Raw genomic sequence first — 22307 nt, 5'->3', positions numbered from 1 at the left:
GGATCACCCTCCCTACCAGCATTATATCTACACCAAACGACTGCAGCGGTTCAGGAAGGTAGCTCACCATCATCTTCTTAAGTACCGTTAGGGATGAGGAGTAAATATTGGCACCACCAACAACACCCACATGCAATGTGTTGATTTTTTAGAATACAAGTTAGATATGTGACAGATTCTATGCAAATACAGAGACATGGAAGTGGGGAGAAGGAGGGAGGAGCAAGATGGAAGATCTCTGAAAGGGTGGAAAACAGTCATTATTTAAATGGAATTGAGGTCATGGAATCAGGCAAGTTTAAAAAAGTGTCTAGAAGAGCTGCAAGTGGAAAAAATTGGAATTGCCTCTAAATAAGGAGTTGTAATTTTCCAGTTTTGCAAATGAATACAGGATCAATTGTACAGCATGCTGAATGATCAATAAATAATTTGTATTTTCAAGTGCCTTCTATTACCTCAGCATCCAAAATACTTTATGAACAATGCAATGCTTTTGAAATACAGCTAATGTTTTTTTCAGGCAAAAGTAGTGCTGAAGGAGCATTGACCTGAACACAAGTATCTATTTTGAGGCCACATGGAGCCAAAGGAAGAAGCACTTCTTCACTGTAGTACCATTAATTTTTATCAGCTCAGACGGGAGATGGTGCAAGAATCCCATGTACCGTTTTTTTGGAAATGGTCAACACCGTTCTTGGGGTGAGCATTTTAGAACCTGCACAATGTTCAGCAAGGCCGTCAGATTTTGGAAAACTTCCGAAATCATGTTTGTTAAATGGAGGCATGAACCGTGGATTGGAGTTGGGTGGAGTATAAAAGGTGAGTAAAAATGGTATTGCCCCTTTGCAGTTCACAATGAAATGCTTTCGACTGAGGTTTATCTGTGATTACCAAAGTACTAATGCTGTATTGGAAAGTGTAAATGACCATTAAATAATCAGTTTGCTATTTCAGAAAAGCTGTCAAGTGAAATAATAACATTATAAAAGTGAAAGAGTGGTCAAACACACTAGAACAGATTATCAATGTTGAAAGGCTAATCCAGTGTGAAATTCAGAACTAATTAAACTCTCTTCATTGCTGTAGTTCATTCTTTACAGGATTACTCACCCTACTGTTTAGGTCTTTGAAAGCTTTGACAGATATATGACTTGATGCAGACTTCCAATGCACTAATTGATTATGTTGAGCAGAGTAGGTTTGCACACCTGCCCAAGGTAATGTGATATTAATGACTTCGCTGCCTTCGAACGTGTTAATGGATTTTATTCTGCAGAGCTGATTCACTCAATTTTCCTGTTCAAAGGAACATTTAAATCTATTCAGAACAATTTGCACCCATGAGAAGGAAAAATTCCACCTCACAGAAAGAAAGCCATGGACATCTAAGAAGGTAATGGACAGCATAAAATGAAAAGGAAGTACTTATAAAAACACAAGAACAGTACGGATCCCACAGAATGGGACAAACGCAAAGACCAGCAAATGGCCACAGTGCAGTTTATAAGAGTGGTTAAAAAGGATTATGAGAGGAAACTGTACAAGGGACATAAAAACAATAAGAAGAGATTCTATATTAATTATAAAGGGAAAGCAGCTACTTAAGAGTACTATTGGTTCACTGAAGGATGGGAGTGGAGATACTGTCATTGACCAGACAGGCTGAACAATTATTTTGCTTTACTCTTCACAGCAAAAAAGGGTAGTTTACCGGAAATTCCAAAGAAATTATCAGATCAGGAACTGGGTCTAAATTAAATTAGCTTTCAAGTAAATTATCAATAATGGGGAAATTAATGGAACTGAATAGGGACAAATCCCCAAGTTTCCATTGATGGTATTAAAGAGGGTAGGAGAGCACATTGCTGATGCTTTAACCATAACCTTTCAGAGTTCCCTGGATTCAGGAGTTGTACATCTGGATTGGAAATATGCTCATGTCACTCCTCTCTTTAAGAAGGATCACAGGGGGAAAACCAGGAAATTTTACCTACGACCTCAAACTGTCTGTGTCCTCTGCAGATTCTTTGTATCAGCTTTACTATTTGCCTTCCAACTTATTTTTGTGTCATTTGCAAACTTGAAGTTCACTTTTCTCATCCAAGTCATCAATATACATTGTAAATAATTGTCGTCCCAGCATTGATCCTTGTGGCACACTGTTAGTTACAGATTTCCAACCTGAAATTGACCCCCTTATCCCAATTCTTGCTCTTCTATTAGTTAGCTAATCTTCTATCCAGTAAGCTTTGCATGATCAGGGAGGAGAGTGAGGGACAGCCTTAAAGGCAGTGTTTGGGAATTTGGTGCAGAGGGGAATGAGATGCATTTTGCTTGCTTTTTTTTGGCTCGTAGTTTGTAAGTGTTTTTTTGGCATGATAAATTGAAGCCCAAGATCAGGGCCTAGCACAAAAGCGGGACATCACAGATAAACCATGAGTCCATTGGTTGGTGATAGCTATTAATGTAACTATCTAAAACATAGAATAGTACAACCTTCCACCCTACCAACCTTCGCATAAACCAAATCATCCGCCGACATTTCCGCCACCTCCAAACAAAGGAGCCTTCCACATCCATCAAAGTTTTACTTGCACATCCACTAATATCATTTATTGTATCCGTTGCTCCCGATGTGGTCTCCTCTACATTGGGGAGGCTGGGCAACTCCTAGCAGAGCGCTTTAGGGAACATCTCCGGGACACCTGCACCAATCAACCACATCACCCCGTGGCCCAACATTTCAACTCCCCCTCCCACTCTGCCGAGGACATGGAGATCCTGGGCCTCCTTCACCGCTGCTCCCTCACCACCAGATACCTGGAGGAAGAACGCTTCATCTTCTGCCTCGGAACACTTCAACCCCAGGGCATCAATGTGGACTTCAACAGTTTCCTCATTTCCCCTTCCCCCCCCCCCCCCCCACCCTAGTTCCAAACTTCCAGCTCAGCACTGTCCCCATGACTTGTCCGTTCTTGTCCTACCTGCCTATCTCCTTTTCCACCTATCCACTCCACCTTCTCCTCCCTGACCTATCACCTTCATCCCCTCCCCCACTCACCCATTGTACTCTATGCTACTTTCTCCCCACCCCCACCCTCCTCTAGCTTATCTCTCCCTCAACCTTTCTTCATAAGACATGCCCTCCAGTCCAGGCAATATCCTGGTAAATCTTCTCTGTACCCTTTCTAAAGCTTCCACATATTTCCTATAATAAGGTGACCAGGACTGAACACAATATTCAAAGTGTTGTTGAACCAGGGCTTTATAGAGCTGCAGCATAACCTCACAACTCTTAAACTCAATTCCCCCGCTAATGAAAACCAACACACCATACACCTTCTTAACAACCCTACCAATTTGTTTGGCAACTTTGAGGGATCTATGGACATGACCCTTCAGAACCCTCTGTTCCTCCACACTGCCAAGAATCCTGCCTTTAGGCCCTGTAATCTACATTCAAATTCGACCTTCCAAAATGAATCACTTTACACTTTTTCAGGTTGAACTCCATCTGCCACTTCTTAGCCCAGCTCTGCAACCTGTTAATGTCCTGTTGCAACCTTCAACAACCCTCCACACTATCCACAATTCCACCAACCTTCGTGTAATCTGCAAACTTGCTAACCCATCCTTCCACTTCCTCATCCAAGTCATTTATAAAAATCACAAAGGACAGAGGTTCCAGATCAGATCCCTGCAGAACACCACTGGTCACCGAGCTCCAGGCTGAACACTTTTCATCAACTACCACCCTCTATCTTCTATGGTCTATTATAGGTTACTTTCAGATTGAAGGTACATAGGAGAAATTTTTACCTGCTACAAACTAAAAGACCAGTACAAAATATTTAAAAAGAAAATGAAGAATTAAGTAATTAAAGTAGAGATGCCGGACCAAGCAATGTGTTGTAACTGCATTATGTGGGAGCTGATGGACCCATTGTGGTTCATAGTGATCACATCTGGAGCAAGTGTTGGTTGCTTGAGGAACTCCAGCTCAGAGTTGATGAACTGGAGTCTGAACTTCGAACACTGTGACACATCTGGGAGGGGGAAGAGTTACCTAGACACTGTGTTTCAGAAGATGGTCACACCCCTTAGATTAACTACTTCAAGTACGATTGGTGGTCAGGGAAAGCAGGGTGTGATTACAAGCAAGGCAGGTAGATGGATCCAGGAGGTAGTTCTGAAGGAGAGTCAGCTTGTCTAACGTGTTTGATATTCTTGCTCAATGTGTAGATGGGTTGGGGGCTGTAGGGAGGATGAGCAAACTGACCATAGTACCAATGTATAGGAAACCATTCAAGAAGGGGGAGAAAAGAGCATTGTATATATAATGGGGGAAAGTATACTCAGGGGAATAGACACTGTTCTCAGTGGCCAGAATTGAGAGTCCCAAAGGCTGTGTTGCCTGCCTGGTGCCCAGGTTTAGGATATCTCATCTGGACTGCAGAGAAACTTGAAGTGGGAGGGGAAAGATCCAGGTGTATTGGTTTACGTAGGTACTAACAATATTGGTAGGAAAAGGAAAGGGATTCTGCTGAGGGAATATGAGCAGCTCGGAGTTAAGTTATAAAGCTGCACCAAAAAGATAATAATATCTGGATTACAATCTGAGCCACGAGTTAATTGGCACATGCAAATAAGATTAAAGATATAAATGCATGGCTCATCGTTTGAGAAAAATGGGTTCGAATTCATGAGTCATTAGCACCAGTACTGGGGAAGGAGGGAGCAGTTCTGATAGGATGGACTCCATCCGAATCACGCTGGCACCAGAAACCTGGTGAACCACATAACGAGGGTGTTGGGTAGGCCTTGAAATGTCAGGGGTTGGGTTCAGTTACATGTAAAGTTTTGGAGAAAGTTAAAGGGGAGGGCTCAACAGAGGATATTATAGTTTCCAAACGAAGGAGCAGGACTGAGAGCAGTGTAAGGGTGAGAAATATAACTGCAGGCACAGCAAATGAGGGGGCAATCATGAGAAAGGGGCATAGGGTCTGAGGGTGTTCTATTTAAATGCACGCAGATTATAAAACAAAGTAAATGAGCTCATAGCACAGATAAATATTGTAAGTTTCACAGAGATGTGGCTGCAAGGGGATCAAGGCTGAGAATTAAATATTCAAGGATACATATCCTACCAAAAGAACAGACAGATGGGTAGAAGTGGTGGGGTTGTCTTGTTAGTAAGGAATGAAATTAAATCCATAGCTAGAAGCCATATAGAGTTGGAAGGCATATAATCTGTGCAGGAATGACAAAGGACAAAAGACTGTGATGAGAGTTGTGTACAGATTTCCTAGCAGTTTGGGTTATACGTTTGCTCGCTGAGCTGGTAGATTTGTTCTCAGATGTTTCATCACCAGTGCTAGGTAACACCACCGATAAAGTGCTGGTGTTTTTATCTGTCTTCGTCTGTTGTGGTGGGTGATATCATTTCTGGTTCTTCTTCTGAGAGGTTGGTAAATGGGATCCAATCAATATGTTTGGTAATGGAGCTCTGGTTTGAATGCTAAGCCTCTGGGAATTCTCATTCATGTCTTTGTTTAGCCTGTCCTAATTTAGTATTGCCCCAGTCGAACTGGTGCCCCTTTTCATCTGTGTGCATGGATACTAGTAATAGTCGGTCATGTCTTTTGGTGGCTAGTTGGTGCTTATGTAACCTGGTGACTAGTTTCCTGCCCGTCTGTCCAATCTAACATTTGTTGCGGTCTTTGCAGGGTATTTTGTTTTGCTGGGTGTTGGTATGGAATTCATCAGGAGCTATTTCAGTGTGGTGGTAGGTTGGTGGGCTACCATTATGCCTGGGGGCCACGGTAGTCTGGTTGTCATCTCCGAGATGTCTTTAATCTATGGTAGGGTGGTTAGTGTCTTGGGCATGTTGTGTCTTCTTGTTTAGGTAAGTCATGTAGGAATCGGCAGACAGTGCTTATCGGGTACCCGTTGTTCCTGAATACATTGTATAGGTGTTTTTTCTCGGCTTCTTTTAGTTCCTGGGTGCTGCAGTGTGTTGTGGCCTGTTTAAATAATGTCCTGATGCGCTCTATTTGCGGGTGTTGGGTATCTGGTCAGTCTATTTGGTTTTCCTGTAAACACTGGTCTGCAGCTCTCCATTGGATTTTCATTCTACTATGATGTCTAAGAAGGGGAGTCTGTTGTTGCTCTCTTCCTCTTTGGTAAACTTTATACCAATAAGGATGTTGTTTATGTATTTGTGGGTTTCTTCTAATTTGTTGCATTTCGTGATGACAAAGGTGTCATCCACATCGCGGACCCAAATGTTGGACTGGATCGTGGGAAGAGTCAACAGATCAAGACACATAATTAACAAGTGAGACAGAACATCAGTGCTTCATCGGCAGCTCACTGGTGATGTTACCTTGCATAGTGACAAGCGTCTGAGAACAAATCTACCAGCTCAGCGAGCAAACTTACAACTGATCCACAGCCTGAGCTTCAACTTTTCTCCAAAATCGCAATCTCCTAGCAATAGTCAGGATGTTTAAGAAAGGCATATTAATAATAATCAATATGCAGGTGGACTGGGAAAATCAGGTTGGTAGCCAATCTCAAGAAAAGGAATTCATGGAATGTCTCCAAGATTTTTTGTTCAGAGCAGCTTGTGGTAGATCTCACTAGGGAGTATGGATTTGGTGATGTCCATTGAGGCAGACTCGATTAGGGAGCTTAAGGTGAAGGGACACCTAGGGGGTCAGTAACCATAATATGATAGAATTCAGCCTGAGTTTGAGAGCGAGAAATTGGAATCGGCGTAATTGTTTTATAATTATAGAGTCATACAGATGTACAGCACGGAAACAGACCCTTCAGTCCAACTCATACAGCTCAGAAACAGACCATTCGGTCTAACTTGTTCATGCCAACCAGGTATCCCAAACTTAACTCATACCATTTGTCTGCATTGGTCCATATCCCTCTAAACCTTTCCTATCTATTAAAATGTTTTTTAAGTGGTGGAGGCTGGTACAATTACAACATTTAAAAGGTAACTGGATGGGTATATGAATAGGATGGGTTTAGGGGGATATGGGCCAAATGCTAGCAAATGGAACCAGGATACTTCAGGATATCTGGCCAGCATGGATGAGTTGGACTGGAGTTTGTTTCTATACTGTACGTCTCTATGACTCTGTGACACTAAATAGATAAGTCCCCTGGGCCTGATGGCATTTATCCTATGATTCTCTGGGAAGCAAGGGAGGAGATTGCAGAGCCATTGGCCTTGATTTTTATGTCCTCGTTGTCTACAGGAGTAGTGCCAGAAGATTGGAGGCTAGCAAATGTGGTTCCCTTGTTCAAGAAGGGGAGTAGGGATAACCCTAGTAACTATAGGCCAGTGAGTCTCACTTCTGTTGTGGGCAAAATCTTAGAGAGAATTGTAAGGGATAGGATTTATGAACATCTGGATAGGAATAATGTGATCAAGGATAGTCAGCATGGTTTTGTGAAGGGCAGGTCGTGCCTCACAAACCTTATTGAATTCTTTGAGAAGGTGACTAAGGAGGTGGACGAGGGGAAAGCAGTAGATGTGGTGTATATGGATTTTAGTAAGGCGTTTGATAAGGTTCCCCATGGTAGACTACTGCAAAAAATACGGAGGTATGGCATTGAGGGTGAGTTGGAGGTTTGGATTAGGAGTTGGCTGGCTGGAAGAAGACAGAGGGTAGTAGTTGATGGCAAAGGTTCATCTTGGAGTGCCGTCACTAGCGGTGTTCCGCAAGGATCTGTTTTGGGACCATTGCTGTTTGTCATTTTTATAAATGACCTGGAGGAGGGGTTAGAAAGTTGGGTGAGCAAGTTTGCGGATGATACGAAAGTCGGAGGAGTTGTAGACAGTGAGGAAGGATGTGGCAGGTTACAGTGGGATATAGATAAGCTGCAGAACTGGGCAGAAAGGTGGCAAATGGAGTTCAATGTAGCTAAGTGTGAGGTGATTCACTTTGGTAAGAGTAATAAAAAGATGGGGTACTGGGCTAACGGTCGGATACTTGGTAGTGTGGATGAGCAGAGGGATCTTGGTGTCCATGTACACAAATCTTTGAAAGTTGCCACCCAGATAAATAGTGCGGTGAAGAAGGCATATGGCGTACTGGCTTTTATTGGTAGAGGAATTGAGTTCCGGAGTACTGAGGTCATGTTGCAGTTGTATAAGACTCTGGTGCGGCCACATCTGGAGTATTGTGTGCAGTTTTGGTCGCCATACTATAGGAAGGATGTGGAGGCACTGGAACGGGTGCAGAGGAGGTTTACCAGGATGTTGCCTGGTATGGTAGAAAGATCGTATGAGGAAAGGCTGAGGCACTTGGGGTTGTTTTCATTGGAGAAAAGAAGGTTTAGGGGTGACTTGATAGAGGTGTATAAGATGATTAGGGGTTTAGATAGGGTCGACAGTGAGAATCTTTTTCCTCGTATGGAGTCAGCTATTACAAGGGGGCATAGCTTTAAATTAAGGGGGGGTAGTTATAGGACAGATGTTAGGGGTAGGTTCTTTACTCAGCGAGTCGTGAGTTCATGGAATGCCCTGCCAGTAGCAGTGGTGGACTCTCCCTCATTATGGGCATTTAAGCGAGCATTGGATAGGCATATGGAGGATAGTGGGCTAGTGTAGGTTAGGTGGGCTTGGATCGGCGCAACATCGAGGGCCGAAGGGCCTGTACTGCGCTGTATTCTTCTATGTTCTATGTTCTAAATGTTGTAATTGTACTTGCTTCTACCATTTCCTCTGGCCAGTCATTCCATGCACGCATCACCTTCTGTGTGAAAAGGTTGTCCCTCAGGTCCCTTTTAGATCTTTTTCCTCTAATCTGATTTAAATCTATGCCATCTAATTTTGGACTCCCCCATCAATGAAAAAAGACCTTTGCTATTCATCTTACCTAGGCTCCTCATGATTTCATAAACGTCTATAAGATCATCCCTGAGTCTCCAACACTCCAGGGAGAAAGGTCTCAGCCTATCCAGCCTCGCTTCCAGTCCTGGAAATAGCCTTATCAAGTTTTCTGCACCCTTTCTGGCTTAACAACATAATTCCTATAGCAGGGCAACTAGAATTGTACACAGTATTCCAAAAGTGGTCTAACCAATGTCTTATGCAACCTGTTGGACTATAACTTGGTGTCGTCTGATTTCTTCGAGGAGAAAGTGAGGTCTGCAGATGCTGGAGATCAAAGTTGAAACTTTATTGCTGGAACAGCACAGCAGGTCAGGCAGCATCCAGGGAACAGGAGATTCGACGTTTCGGGCACAGGCCCTTCTTCAGGAATGAATTGGTGTCGTCTGATTTCTGCCTTGTCCACCCCAGTCCAACACCGGCACCTCTGCATCAAGAATTCTTAGAACAAAGAACATTACAGCACAGGAACAGGCTCTTCGGACCTCTAAGCCTGCGCTGATCCAGATCCTCTACCGAAATCTGCCGTCTATTTTCTAAGGATCTGTATCTCTTTGCTTCTGCCCATTTGTGTATCTTAAATTACGCTATCATTCCCGCCCCTACCACCTCTGCTGGCAACACATTCCAGGCACCCACCACCCTCTTGCTGTGTATATCTCCCCTAAACTTTTCCCCTCTCACTTTGAATTTGTGACCCTTAGTAATTGAGTCGTCCACTCTGGAAAGACGTTTCTTGCTATCCACCCTGTCTACACCTGTCACGATTTTGTAGGCCACAATCAGGTACCCCCTCAACATCCTTCTTTCCAATGAAAATAATCCTAATCTACTCAACCTCTCCTCATAGCTAGCACCCTCCATACCAGGCAACATCCTTGTGAACCTCCTCTGCACCATCTCCAAAGCATCCACATCCTTTTGGTAATGTGGCGACAAGAACTGTACGCAGTATTCCAAATGTTTCGAACCAAAATCTTATACAATTTAAACATGACCTGTCAACTTCTGTACTCAATACTCCGTCTGAAGAAGGAAAGCATGCCGTATGCCTTCTTGACCACTCTACTGACCTGCATTGCCACCTTCAGGTAACAATGGACCTGAACACCCAGATCTCTCTGTACATCAATTTTCCTCAGGACTTTTCCATTTACTGTATAGTTTGCTCTGGAATTGCATCTTCCAAAATGCATCAGCTTTCATTTGTCGGGATTGAACTCCATGTGACATTTCTCTGCCCAACTCTCCAATCTATCTATATTCTGCTGTATTCTCTGACAGTCCCCTTCAATATCTGCTACTCCACCAATCTTAGCGTCATCTGCAAACTTGCTAATGGGACAACCTACACCTTCCTCCAAATCATTTATGTATATTCCAAACAACAGTGGTGCCAGCACGGATCCCTGTGGGACACCACCAGCCACAGGTCTCCATTTTGAGAAGCTCCCTTCAACCACTACTCTCTGTTTCCTGTTGCCAACCAGTTCTCTATCCATCAACCTAGAACACCTGGACCCCATGCAACTTCACCTTCTTCATCAGTCTACCATGGGAAACCTTATCAAACGCCTTACTAAAGTCCATGCATATGACATCTACATCCCTCCCATCATTAAACAACTTTGTCACCTCTTCAAAAAATTCTATTAAGTTTGTAAGACATGACCTTCCCTACACAAAACCATGCTGCCTATTACTGATAAGCCCATTTTCTTCCACATGGAGATATATCCTATCCTGTAGTATCTTCTCCAGTAACTTCCCTACCACTGACATCAGGCTCACAGGTCTGTAATTACCTGGATTATCCCTGCTACCCCCCTTAAACAAGGGGACAACATTAGCAATTCCCCAGTCCTCTGGCACCTCCCTGGTTTTCAAGGATGCTGCAAAGATATCTGTTAAAGCCCCAGCTATTTCCTCTCTCACTTCCCTCAGTAACCTGGGATAGATCCCATCCGGTCCTGGGGACTTGTTCACCATAATGCCTTTTAGAATACACAACATATCCTCCCTCCTTATGCGGACTTGACCTAGCGTAATCCCTAACCTCAACATTCACCATGTCCCTCTCTTCAGTGAATACAGATGCAAAATACTCATTAAGAATCACACACATTTTCTCTGACTCCACACATATTTTGCCTCCTTTGTCCTCCTTTAGCCAACCCTTTCCGTAGTTACTGTCTTGCTCCTTATATATGAATAAAAGGCTTTGGTGTTTTCCTTAATCTTGGTCATTAAGCATATCTCATGACCTCTTTTGCCTCTCTGCTCCATCTAAACCCCAAACATTAAGTGAATCCCAGTCAATGTTTGGAAAATTCAAACCTCCTATCACCACCACCCTGTTACTCCTACATCTTTCTATGATCTCTCTACATATTTGTAACTCTAGTTCATGCTCGCTGTTGGGAGGTCTGTAGTACAACCCCAACATTGTTCCCACACCCTTGCTATTTCTGAGCTCTGCCCATATTGCCTCACTGCTCCATAGAGTCCTCCTTCAGCTGTGATATCTTCTTTGACCAGTAATGCAACTCCTCCACTTCTTTTACCTCCCACTCTATCCCACCTGAAGCATCGATATCCTAGAATATTTAGTTGCCAATCATGCCCTTCCCCCAACCAAGTCTCAGTAATAGCAATAACATCATACTCCCAGGTACTAATCCAAGCCCGAAGTTCATCTGATTTAACTACTATACTTCTTGCATTAAAACAAATGCACCTCAGACCACCAATATTTTGAGGAGGTAATGAGTAAGTGAGACAAAGGAGAGCCAGTGGACATGATCTATTTGGAATTCCAGAAGGCCCTCTGCATGATGTTGCACTGGAGGCTACTAAATATGATAAGAGCCCGTGGTGTTAGGGGCAAGTTACTGGCATGAATAGATGATTGGCTGACTAGCAGAAGGTAGGGATATAGGGATCTTTTACAGAATGGCAGCCAGTGACTAGTGGAATTCTGGAGGGTCGGTGTTGGGACCACAATTATTCACAATATAAATTAACAAATTGGATGAAGAAACTGAGGGCATTGTTGCTAACTTCACAGATGATACAACGATACATGAAGGTACGTGTAATGTTAAGGAAGCAGGGAGGCTGCAGAAGGTCTTGGACAGGCTGGGACAATGGGCAAAGAAATGGCAGATGAAATATAATGTGAGAACGTGGGAAGTTATGCACTTTGGAAGGAAGAAATAGAGGCATAGATTATTTTCTAAATGAGGAAAGGCTTTGAACATCTAAAGCACAAAGAGACTTGGCAGTCCCAGTTCAGGACTGTCTGAAGGTTAACATGCAGGTTCAGTTGACAGTTAGGAAGTCAAATTAAATGTTGGCATTCATTTCAATGGTGAGAATACAAGAGCAAAGATGTACTGGTGAAGCTGTATAAGACTTTGGTAAGACTGGTCATATTTGGAATATTCTGCAGTTTTGTGTCCAGTATTTAAGGAAGGATGTGGTGGCATTGTAGGGATTGAGAGGAGGTTTAGAAGAATGATCCCAGGCTGAAGGGCTGGTTATATGAAGAACAGTTGAGGACTTTGGGTAATTACTTGATGTAGTTTAGAAGGAAGATGAGGGATCTGTTTGAAATTTATGAGATGTTGGGAGGCCTAGATAAAGTGGACATGAAGATGGTGTTTCCATTAGTAGGAAAGCCTCGGACTTGAGGGCACAGACTCAGGGAGAAGCAATGACCCTTTAGAACTGAGATATGGAGGAATTCCTTCAGCCAGAGGTTCACGAATCTGTGGAACACTTTGCCGCAGAGGGCTATAGAGGCCAAGTCATTGAATCTATTTAAGACAGAGGCAGATAGGTTCTTAATTGGTAAGGGGATCAAGGGTTACGGGGAGAAGGCAGGAGAATTGGTTCAGCATGGTGGAGCAGACTCGATGGGCAAAATGGCCTAATTCTGCTTCTAAGCCTATGGTTTTATGGTCCAACATCATGTGTTCTTACCTTCGCACAAGTTGCAGCAACTTATCAAACACCTTCTGAAACTACATCTGCTGCCATTGGCCTTCTAGATGGAAATGGTCATGGATTTAGAGTTGCTGTCAACGGAGCCTTGGTGAATTGTTGCATTGATGTATTTCCAAATCAGGATGATGAGTGGCTTTGAGGGAAACTTGCAGGTGGTTCTTGTAGATAGTACCCACTGCTCTACTGAGGCTTGGTGGTGGAGTGAGTGGATGTGGTGCCAACGAACGAGGCTACTTTGTCCTGGGTGGTGTCAGATGCAAAAGTTTGAAAACACGTATGAGCAAATTAAAGAACAGTTTCTTCCACGCTGTTATCAGACTTTTGAACAGACCTCACAGCAGCAATGTGGATTTCACCAGTTTTCTCATTTCCCCTCACCCCACCTTATCCCAGTTCCAACCTTCCAACATGGCACCACCTCATGACCTGTCCTACCTGTCCATCTTCTTCCCACCTATCCGCTCCACCCACCTTTCTAACCTATCACCATTACCCCCACCTCCACCTACCTATTGCACTCTCAGATACCTTTCCTCAGCCCCAACATCCCTCCCATTTTTATTACCACCCCCTTGGCTCACAGCCTCATTCCTGATGAAGGGCTTTTGCCCGAAACATTGATTCACCTGCGCATTGGATGCTGCCTGACCTGCTGTGCTTTTCCAGCACCACACTTTTGACTCATCTCTCCACCCTTCAGGCTCTCTGCCTTTATTCCTGATGAAGGACTTTTGCCCGAAACGTCGATTTTACTGCTCCTCGGATGCTGCCTGAACTGCTGTGCTCTTCCAGCACCACTAATCCAGAATCTTATATATTAAAGTTAATCTTTCCCCGCACCTTCTCTACAGCTGTAACACTATATTCAGCATTCGTTCTGTTACCCTAATGTACTTATATAAGGTATTTTAACTGGATAACATGCAAAACACAACTTTTCATTATATTTCAGTACATGTGACAATAATAAATCAAATCATATCTTCAAAACAATCTTGTTGAGTATTGGTAGAGTTGCACTCGTCCAGGCAACTGGGGAATATTCCTGACTTGTGCCTTGCAAATGGAGTCATGGAATTCTACAGCATGGAAACAGACTCTTCGGCCCAACACGTCCATGCCAAGCAGCTATCCTAAATTATTCTAGTCCTATTTGCCAGCATTTGGCCCATATCTCGCAAAACCCTTCCTATTTATGTATCTAATCAGATGCCTTTTAAATGTTGTAATTGTACCAGCCTCCACCACTTGTTTTAGTAGGTCATTCCATACACGCACACCCTCTGCATGAAAAAGTTGCCCCTTAGGTCCTTTTGTACCCTTCCCATCTCATCTTAAACCTATGCCAGCTAGTTTTGATTTAAATACCTTGGGAAAAAGACGTTGGCTGTCCACCTTAGCGATGCCCCTCATGACTTTAAAAACTTCTATAAAATCACCCTTCAGCCTCTGACACTCCAGGGAAAATAACCCTTGCCTATTCAGCCTCTCCTTATAATTCAAACACTTCAACCCTGACAACATCCTTGGAAACATTTTCAGTACCCTTTCAAGTTTAACAACATCTTTCATACAGCAAAAAGACTAGAACAGAATGCAATATTCCAAAAAATGACCTAACCAATGCCTTGTATAACCGTAATATGACCTCTCAACCCCTATACTCAATGCACTGACCAAAAAAGGCAAATTTACCAGATTGCTTTGTCACTATCTTGATGAACAAGCTCTGGAGAGTCTGGGTGGTGGGGTTGATGGCGCGGGTGTACCGGAGATGTTCCCTTCTCGCAGAGCACTTTAGGAAACATGTCCGGACACCCACACCAATCAACCCCACTGCCCTGTGGCCGAACATTTCAGCTCCTCGTCCCACTCTGCCGAGGACATGCAGGTCCTGGGCCTCCTCCACCGCCACTCCCTCACCACTCGAGGCCTGGAGGAAGAACGCCTCATCTTCTGCCTCAGAACACTTCAACCCAGGGCATCAATGTGGACTTCACCAGTTTCCTCATTTCCTTTCCCCCCAACTTACCCCAGTTCCAACCTGCCAGCTCAGCACCATCCTCATGACCTGTCCTGCCTACCAATCTTCCTTCTCACCGATCCGCTCCACCCTCCTCTCCGACCTATCACCATTACCCCCATCTCCATCTATCTATTGCACTCCCAGCTACCTTCTCCCCTGCCCCACGGCACTCCCATTTATCTCTCCACCCCAGAGACTCCCTGCCTCATTCCTGATTAAGGGCTTTTGCCCGAAACGTTGATTTTCCTGCTCCTCCGATGCTACCTGACTTGCTGTGCTTTTCCAGCACCACTCTAATCTTGACTCTGATCTCCAGCATCTGCAGTCCTCACTTTCGCCTAGTCAGTCAGTCAGGCAAAGTTAAAAATCACACAACACCAGGTTATAGTCCTCCAGGCTTAATTGGAAGCATTGACTTTCGGAGCACTGCTCCTTCATCAGGTGGCTGTGGAGTATAAGATTGTAAGACACAGAATTTATAGCAAAAAGTTACAGTGTGATGTAGCTGAAATTATACATTGAAAAATGCCTTGATTGTTTGTTGAGTCTCTCATGTGTTAGAATGACCATGATTTGTTTCACTTCTTTCATATGTAAATCACAAAACTTTTCTTAGTTATATTCTCAGATTAACTGTCAGTCAGGCTCCGCCCTGCCTGCCCCGCCCCCAGTCAGGCTCCGCCTCACTGCCCCGCTCTCAGTCAGGCTCCGCCCTGCCTTCCCCGCTCTCAGTCAGGCTCCGCCCTGCATGACCCGCCCCCAGTCAGGCCCCGCCCTGCCTGCCCCGCCCCCAGTCAGGCCCCGCCCTGCCTGCCCCGCCCCCAGTCAGGCCCCGCCCTGCTTGCCCCGCTCCCAGTCAGGCTCCGCCCCGCCCTGTTATGAAACCTGCCGCAGTTGTTTTGTACCGTTTTTCAGGCTCCGCCCCTCTCTGTGTCACCTCCAATGACAGCTGCGCTCTGAATCACGTGCCAGTCGCTGGCACTGTGGAGCACGCATGCGCGCGTCACTTGAGCGATGTCGGCGGTTCCGAGCGGAGCACCAGATCCCGGACCCACCGACGTTGTCCATCCCGGGGAGAAGGCAGGGCCTCCTGCCGGGAGCCAAGGGTCACTGCGGCCCGATCAACTGGGTGGCCTGGTGCAGTGTCTTCTGCACCGCTTCAAGAGAAGAACTGGCGGGCCAAACGGAGCCGGCGTCCCGGGCGGGGAGCGGCTCGGGGGAGGATTCCTGGAGTGTGGCGGCGGCGGCTGCGGGGAGCTGCTGGCCGAGCCGGTCACCCTGCGCTGCGGACACACCTGGTGTCGCCGCTGCCTGCGGAGGAGCCCCCGCTGCCCGGCCTGCGGGGAGGAGGCGGCCGGCCCTCAGTCTCTGCGCCCCAATGTCATTCTGAGCCACCTGATCGCGAAATGGTTCCCGGCGGAGGTCAGCCGGGCCCGGGATAAAATCAAACTGGAGGAGCTGCTGGCACAGTGCCGCTTCCCAGAGGCACTGACCCTGCTCGAGCAACTGGAACTGAGTGAGTGCGGACACTTGGTGTGCCTTCAGATCTATGTTTAAGGTTCACTCCGTCTCTGTCTCCCTGTGACTGACTGACTGACAACTCCTGACTGCTCCTGTTGTGTAACGCGAGTTGTACAACAACTCTTGTGTGAGCTTTATAAACTATTCCTCCTCCAGGAGGTTGGTTGATTGGCGCTTTCTTCACTTTTAAGGTCTTGGCACTTTAATTTCTGTTCTCGGATCGTATTGTTGAAGCAGAGACAACTTCTGTTCTCTGTGGGCATGCAGCCCTCCCAAGAGGGCGGTGTTCTTGTTATGTAAACACTACTACCAGTTGGTTACTCAAGAGTGACTGTGACACTTTCATAAACTCTCGTTGCGCTGTGAACCGTTTATTCACCAAGACGTTTCTCGCAGCTTCCCCCCCCCCCCCCGTATTGTGAGAATAGGTTAAAGTGGAGTTTGTAGGGCATGATGTGAAAAATGTGGTTCAGTGATTAAGATATCAAGTCGTATACCTGTACATAATTGCTTCTGTTAATTGTGAGACATGACTGCTTCTCGTTTTCAATTAGTCTGACTGGCAATCCAGTCTTGGATTGGCTCACACTTGCATTCTCAGACATTTTATGAAAATACCAGTGTTCAATCAGACAGTTAAAAATGGGGAGAGATGCTGTTAGGACTGATGAGATCTGCTTTCCTTATCTTTCCAATTGGTGGAGGTCGAGGGTTTAGAAGATTCTGCACGATGTGTATCTCTTCATGTCATTATCTAATGCTTGAGTTTCCATAGTTCCCTGGGGTAGAGAATTTCAAAGATTGACTGAGTGATGAAATTCCTTCTCACCTTAGCCTTCAATGGCCTTACTGCTATTCCTCCCCTCTTTCTCCACCACCCCCCCCCAATCATGAAGTTGCCTGATTCTACACTCAAGTGGGGAAACATTCTATTTGTGTCCAAGCTGTCAAGCCCTGTAAGAATTTTTTTGTTCCTGAGATCACATCTCCTTTTTCAAAACTGCAGTGAATACAGAACCAGATACTTCAATCTCTTCTAATAAAACAATTTCTCATATATTCTATTCTATGCCAATAGTCAAAAAAGTAATTGTTCAGCTTTTGTGCCTTTTTCCTGTTATTCACGATAAATTCTGTCTCTGCCTGTTTGGGCCTATATTTGTCCTAGTCATCTCTTCCTTTTCGCATATCCAAAGAAGCTTTTTGAGTCTGCCTGTAAATTTGCATTCTAGTTTGCATTCTATCTCTTCCTCTACCACCCCTCCCTTCCTTCCTTTTATCAGTTTCTTGGTCATACTTTGCTATGTTCAAAATTGCATCCAAACCCCAAGTTTGGTACCTTTTTTGGAATTTTTATAGTTTTTGATCTAATGCTGTCTCTAATTTTTTTAGTGACAGATGAGAGAATACTTTAATTAAAGAATCCCAAAGCATTTTATTCTCTCATAAGAAGCAAGCAAGTAACTAGAGAAAGGATTAGTCCACTAAAGGATAACGAAGGAAGACTGTGTGTCAAACCTGAGAGAATGGGTGAGATTCTGAATGATTACTTTGCATCAGTGTTCACTGAGGAGAGGAACATGATGAACGTTGAGATTAGAGATAAAAGTTTGGTTCGTCTGGATCACGTTGACATAAGTAGGGAAGATGTGTTGGGTAGGCTAGAGGTTATTAAGGTGGACCAATCCCCAGGACTGGACGGGATCTATTTCAGGTTTTTTTTTAGATTAGATTAGATTACTTACAGTGTGGAAACAGGCCCTTCGGCCCAACAAGTCCACACCGACCCGCCGAAGCGCAACCCACCCATATCCCTACATTTACCCCTTACCTAACACTACGGGCAATTCCCCATGGCCAATTCACCTGACCTGCACATCTTTGTGACTGTGGGAGGAAACCGGAGCACCCGGAGGAAACCCACGCAGACACGGGGAGAACGTGCAAACTCCACACAGTCAGTCGCCTGAGGCGGGAATTGAACCCGGGTCTCTGGCGCCGTGAGGCAGCAGTGCTAACCACTGTGCCACCGTGCCGCCAACAAAGCATGTTGTCCCTCTTAACAAGAAGGGTAGTAGGGATATTCCGGGTAACTACAGACCAGTGAGCCTGACGTCGGTGGTGGGAAAGTTACTGGAGAAGGTACTGAGGAATAGGATCTATTTATATTTAGAAAAGAATGGGCTTATCAGTGATATGCAACATGGTTTTGTGAGGGAGAGATCGTGTCTTACAAACTTAATAGAGTTCTTCGAGGAAGTGACCAAGTTGATAGATGAAGGGCTGTTGAAGTCATATACATGGTCTTTAGTAAGGCGTTTGATAAGATTCCCCATGGTAGACTAATGGAGAAAGTGAAGTCACATGGTGTGCAGGGTGTTGTAGCTAGGTGGACAAAGAACTGGTTGAGCAACAGGAGACAGAGTGTAGTAGTTGAAGGGAGTTTCTCGAAATGGAGAAAGGTGACCAGTGGTGTTCCACAGGGGTCAGTATTGGGGCCACTGTTGTTTGTAATATACATAAATGATCTGGAAGAGGGTACTGTTGGTATGATCAGCAAGTTTGCAGATGACATGAAGATTGGTGGAGTAGCAGAAAGCATAAGGGACTGTCAGAGAATATAGGAGGATATAGATAGACTGGAGAATTGGGTGGAAAAGAGGCAGATGGTTTCCAATCCAGAAAAATGTGAGTTGATGCATTTAGGCAAGTCTAGTTCTAGAGCGAATTATACGATGAACGGAAGAGCCTTGGGAAAAGTTGATGGACAGAGATCTGGGAGTGCATTGTACCCTGAAGTTTGCTGCACAGGTGGATAGAGTGGTCAAGAAGGCATATAGTTTGCTAGCCTTATTGGACGGGGTATTGTGTATAAGAGCTGGCAAGTCATGTTAAAATTGTACAAGACTTTGGCTCGGCCACATTTAGAATACTGTGTAGAGTTCTGGTTGCCACATTACCAAAAGGATGTGGACGCTTTGGAGAGGGTGCAAAGAAGGTTTACGAGGATGTTGCCTGGTATGGAAGGTGCTAGCTATGAAGAGAGGTTGAGTAGGTTAGGTTTATTTTCATTAGAAAAAAGGAGATTGAGGGGGGATCTGATTGAAGTTTACAAAATCACGAAGGGTTTGGATGGGGTGGATAGAAACAAGCTTTTTCCCAGGGTGAAGGATTCAATAACGAGAGGTCACGCTTTCAAGGTGAGAGGTGGAAAGTTTTTAAGGGGGATACACGTGGTAAGTGGGCATTTGAAACGTGTTGTCAGTAGAGGTGGTAGAGGCAGGCACGGTAAATTCATTTAAAATGCGTCTGGACAAATGCATGAGGAGGTGGGGAGCAGAGGGATATAGATGCTTAGGAATTGACTGACAGGTTTAGACAGTACATTTGGATCAGCTCAGGCTTGGAGGGCCAAAGGGCATGTTCCTGGGCTGTAAATTTTCTTTCTTCTATTAACCATTGCAGATCTCCAATATATCATTGCCGTCTTGAACCTGAACCATTAAAGTTTCTCAAGCTGAGATTTAAGGCCTTAGTTTTATGATTAACTATACATATTTAAACTTGATGTGAAATCTGTCATATTTTGGTCCATATTTGCCCAAGGCTTCTTAACAGCGAAGTTATCAATTAGCCCTTTCTCATCACATAATACTAAATCTTAAGATGTGCTAACTCCTAGTTGGTTCCTCAACGTGCTGCTAGAAAACTGGATACTCTGCAATATTATTGCAGATTAGGTTTACCCAGCCAATATGTAAATTGAATTCACCTAATTTTTATTAGGTTACTCTCCTTTAAATACAATTCTAATTTCCTGATTTGTACTATGTCCAACATTGCTACTACTGTTTCATGGCTCATTTAAAAAAAAAACTTGCATCAGTGATTGCTGTCCCTTTCTGTTCATCAGCTCTCTTCTACATCATTATCCTTCAATCTAGGATCCTTCCAAATAATGTAATGATCACGTTCCTTGAAGAGCACTATTCCACCTCATCATCCTTTTCATGTATGCCTCTGAAATGATGAATAACTTCAGTTCCCAATCTTAGTCACCCTTTAGTTACTCCCTGTAATAATAAATACATTGTACCTGTTTACTTGAATCTTATGTCTTCAAAACATCAACCTTGTTTGAATGGTATGTACATTGGTAAGTACCTTTATTTCTGCCTTTTAAACATTATTCTGTAGTCTGATGATGATATTTGATACATGCCTTTGTTTCTATCCTGTAATTTTGCGTATTACCTCTCTATTTCCATTGCAGTTTTTTCCTCCAATCTGAGTATCCGCACTGATTCCTATTCTTCTATCGGTCTAATCTAAATCCTCTCCACCAGCACTAGCAATTTTTCCTGCCAGGGTATTAGTCCTTATCCACCATCTTACTGAGGTATACCTTGCCCTAGAGCTGGTCCCGATGTCTGACGTATCTGAAGAAATGATAAGGAGGGAGGACATGTTAGATTAGATTAGATTACATTACATTACAGTGTGGAAACAGGCCCTTCGGCCCAACAAGTCCACACCGACCCGCCGAAGCGCAACCCACCCATACCCCTAAATTTACTCCTTACATGTTGAATCAGTTAATTCTATTGTTCCCATGTTTCCTAATATATGGAACTGGGAGTAATCACAAAATTACTGGGAAGTTGAAGGGTGGTGAAAAACAAGATTAGAGTAGATGAATACATCTCTATGACTCTATAATGTTTGATCGTTGTGGACACAATGAGCCAAGGCCCTTTTTCTTCGCTGTAAAGACTCTTATTTTGAGGCACTACTGCTTTTCAATTTCCTTCCTAGCTCCCTAAAATCCCCTTTCTGGACCTCATTGTCTATTTTAGGTCTGCCCTCCACAAAATTCCTAATTGGTACTACCATGGACCACATCTTATGGCTGAACACCTTCCCCCAGAAGAATGTCTTGCTCTGTGACACCTGGGGACTGTAGCACCAGGAAGATAGCGCATCCATCATGAGTCTGCGGTCTCAGAACTCTGCCTGTTCTTAAGGATTTGGAAGAAAGGTTGTCACTGGCAAGGGAGTACTCAGTGAATGGTGGCGCACGGGAAAGCTCAGAGGAATCTTGGGGTCCTTGTTCACAAATTCCTGAAGGTGGCAGAACAGGTTAATATGGTTGTTCGGAAGGCCTACACAATGCTTGCCTTCATCATTCAAGGCATAATTTAAAAGAACAACAAAGTCATGTTGGAGCTATGCAGGACTTTGCTTAGGCCACAGCTGGAGTGCTGTGTGCATTTATGAGTCTCCACATAATAGAAAGGATGTGATTGCACTAGAGTGGAAGCAAAGAAGGTTCACCAGAGTATTGCCTTGATTGGAGCATTTCAGGTACAAAGAGAGGCTGGTGAATCTCAGGTTGTGTTTTGTATTTAGAGCAGAGAAGGTTGATGGGGGATCCTAATAAAGGTGTGTCAGATTATGAGGAGAGTGGATAGGATGAATAGAAAGCATTTGTTCCCATCGGTGAATAACTAGGAAGCATAACTTTAAAGTGAAAGGCAGTGAGTTTAGAAGGGATTAAGGAAAAACATTTTCACCCAGAGGATGGTGGGGGTCTGGAATGCGCTGAATGGCGGGTGGTTGAGATGAGGAATCTCACAATCTTTTAAAAAGCACTTGGATGAACACTCAAAGTTTCAGCATTCAAAACAATGGGCCTAATGTGGGAAAGTGGGGCTAGTGTCAGTCATAACCTAATTTCGGTGATACAGACTCGGGCCACTTCTGTACTGAATGACTGATGTTCTGTGACTAAACCTTTAGTTTGATACAGAATGTCTATTGTTAATTTGTATTTCA

General features: G+C 44.3%; 2 protein-coding genes across 7 annotated transcripts in view; one reads left to right on the top strand and one right to left on the bottom strand.

Moving 5' to 3' along the window:
• Nucleotides 1-15995, bottom strand: part of LOC122549999 (putative tRNA methyltransferase 9B) — a 115525-nt gene extending 99530 nt beyond the window's left edge. For 2 of the 3 annotated variants that reach the window (XM_087988351.1, XM_087988359.1), the window contains exons 1-2: nt 15857-15984; nt 12902-13165 (exon numbers count right to left, since the gene is read on the bottom strand). The gene's annotated coding sequence lies outside the window, so the exon portion shown is untranslated. Of the gene's footprint in view, nt 1-12901; nt 13166-15856 lie in introns of all 3 variants that reach the window. The other variant, XM_087988356.1, reaches the window with a different exon arrangement.
• lonrf1 (LON peptidase N-terminal domain and ring finger 1) overlaps nt 15867-22307 on the top strand; it is a 49038-nt gene continuing 42597 nt past the window's right edge. For 2 of the 4 annotated variants that reach the window (XM_087988342.1, XM_087988338.1), the window contains exon 1: nt 15869-16467. In XM_087988342.1, the coding sequence (XP_087844468.1) occupies nt 15966-16467 (502 nt within the window). In that variant the 5' untranslated portion in view covers nt 15869-15965. Of the gene's footprint in view, nt 16468-22307 lie in introns of all 4 variants that reach the window. The other 2 variants (XM_087988347.1, XM_043690339.2) reach the window with 2 other exon arrangements.

Source organism: Chiloscyllium plagiosum, unplaced genomic scaffold (assembly GCF_037043375.1).
Source record: "Chiloscyllium plagiosum isolate Xiang-an unplaced genomic scaffold, Cpla_swu_hap1 HiC_scaffold_1, whole genome shotgun sequence".
NCBI classification, from domain to species: domain Eukaryota; kingdom Metazoa; phylum Chordata; class Chondrichthyes; order Orectolobiformes; family Hemiscylliidae; genus Chiloscyllium; species Chiloscyllium plagiosum.
This window is presented reverse-complemented; position numbering and strand designations above follow the sequence as displayed.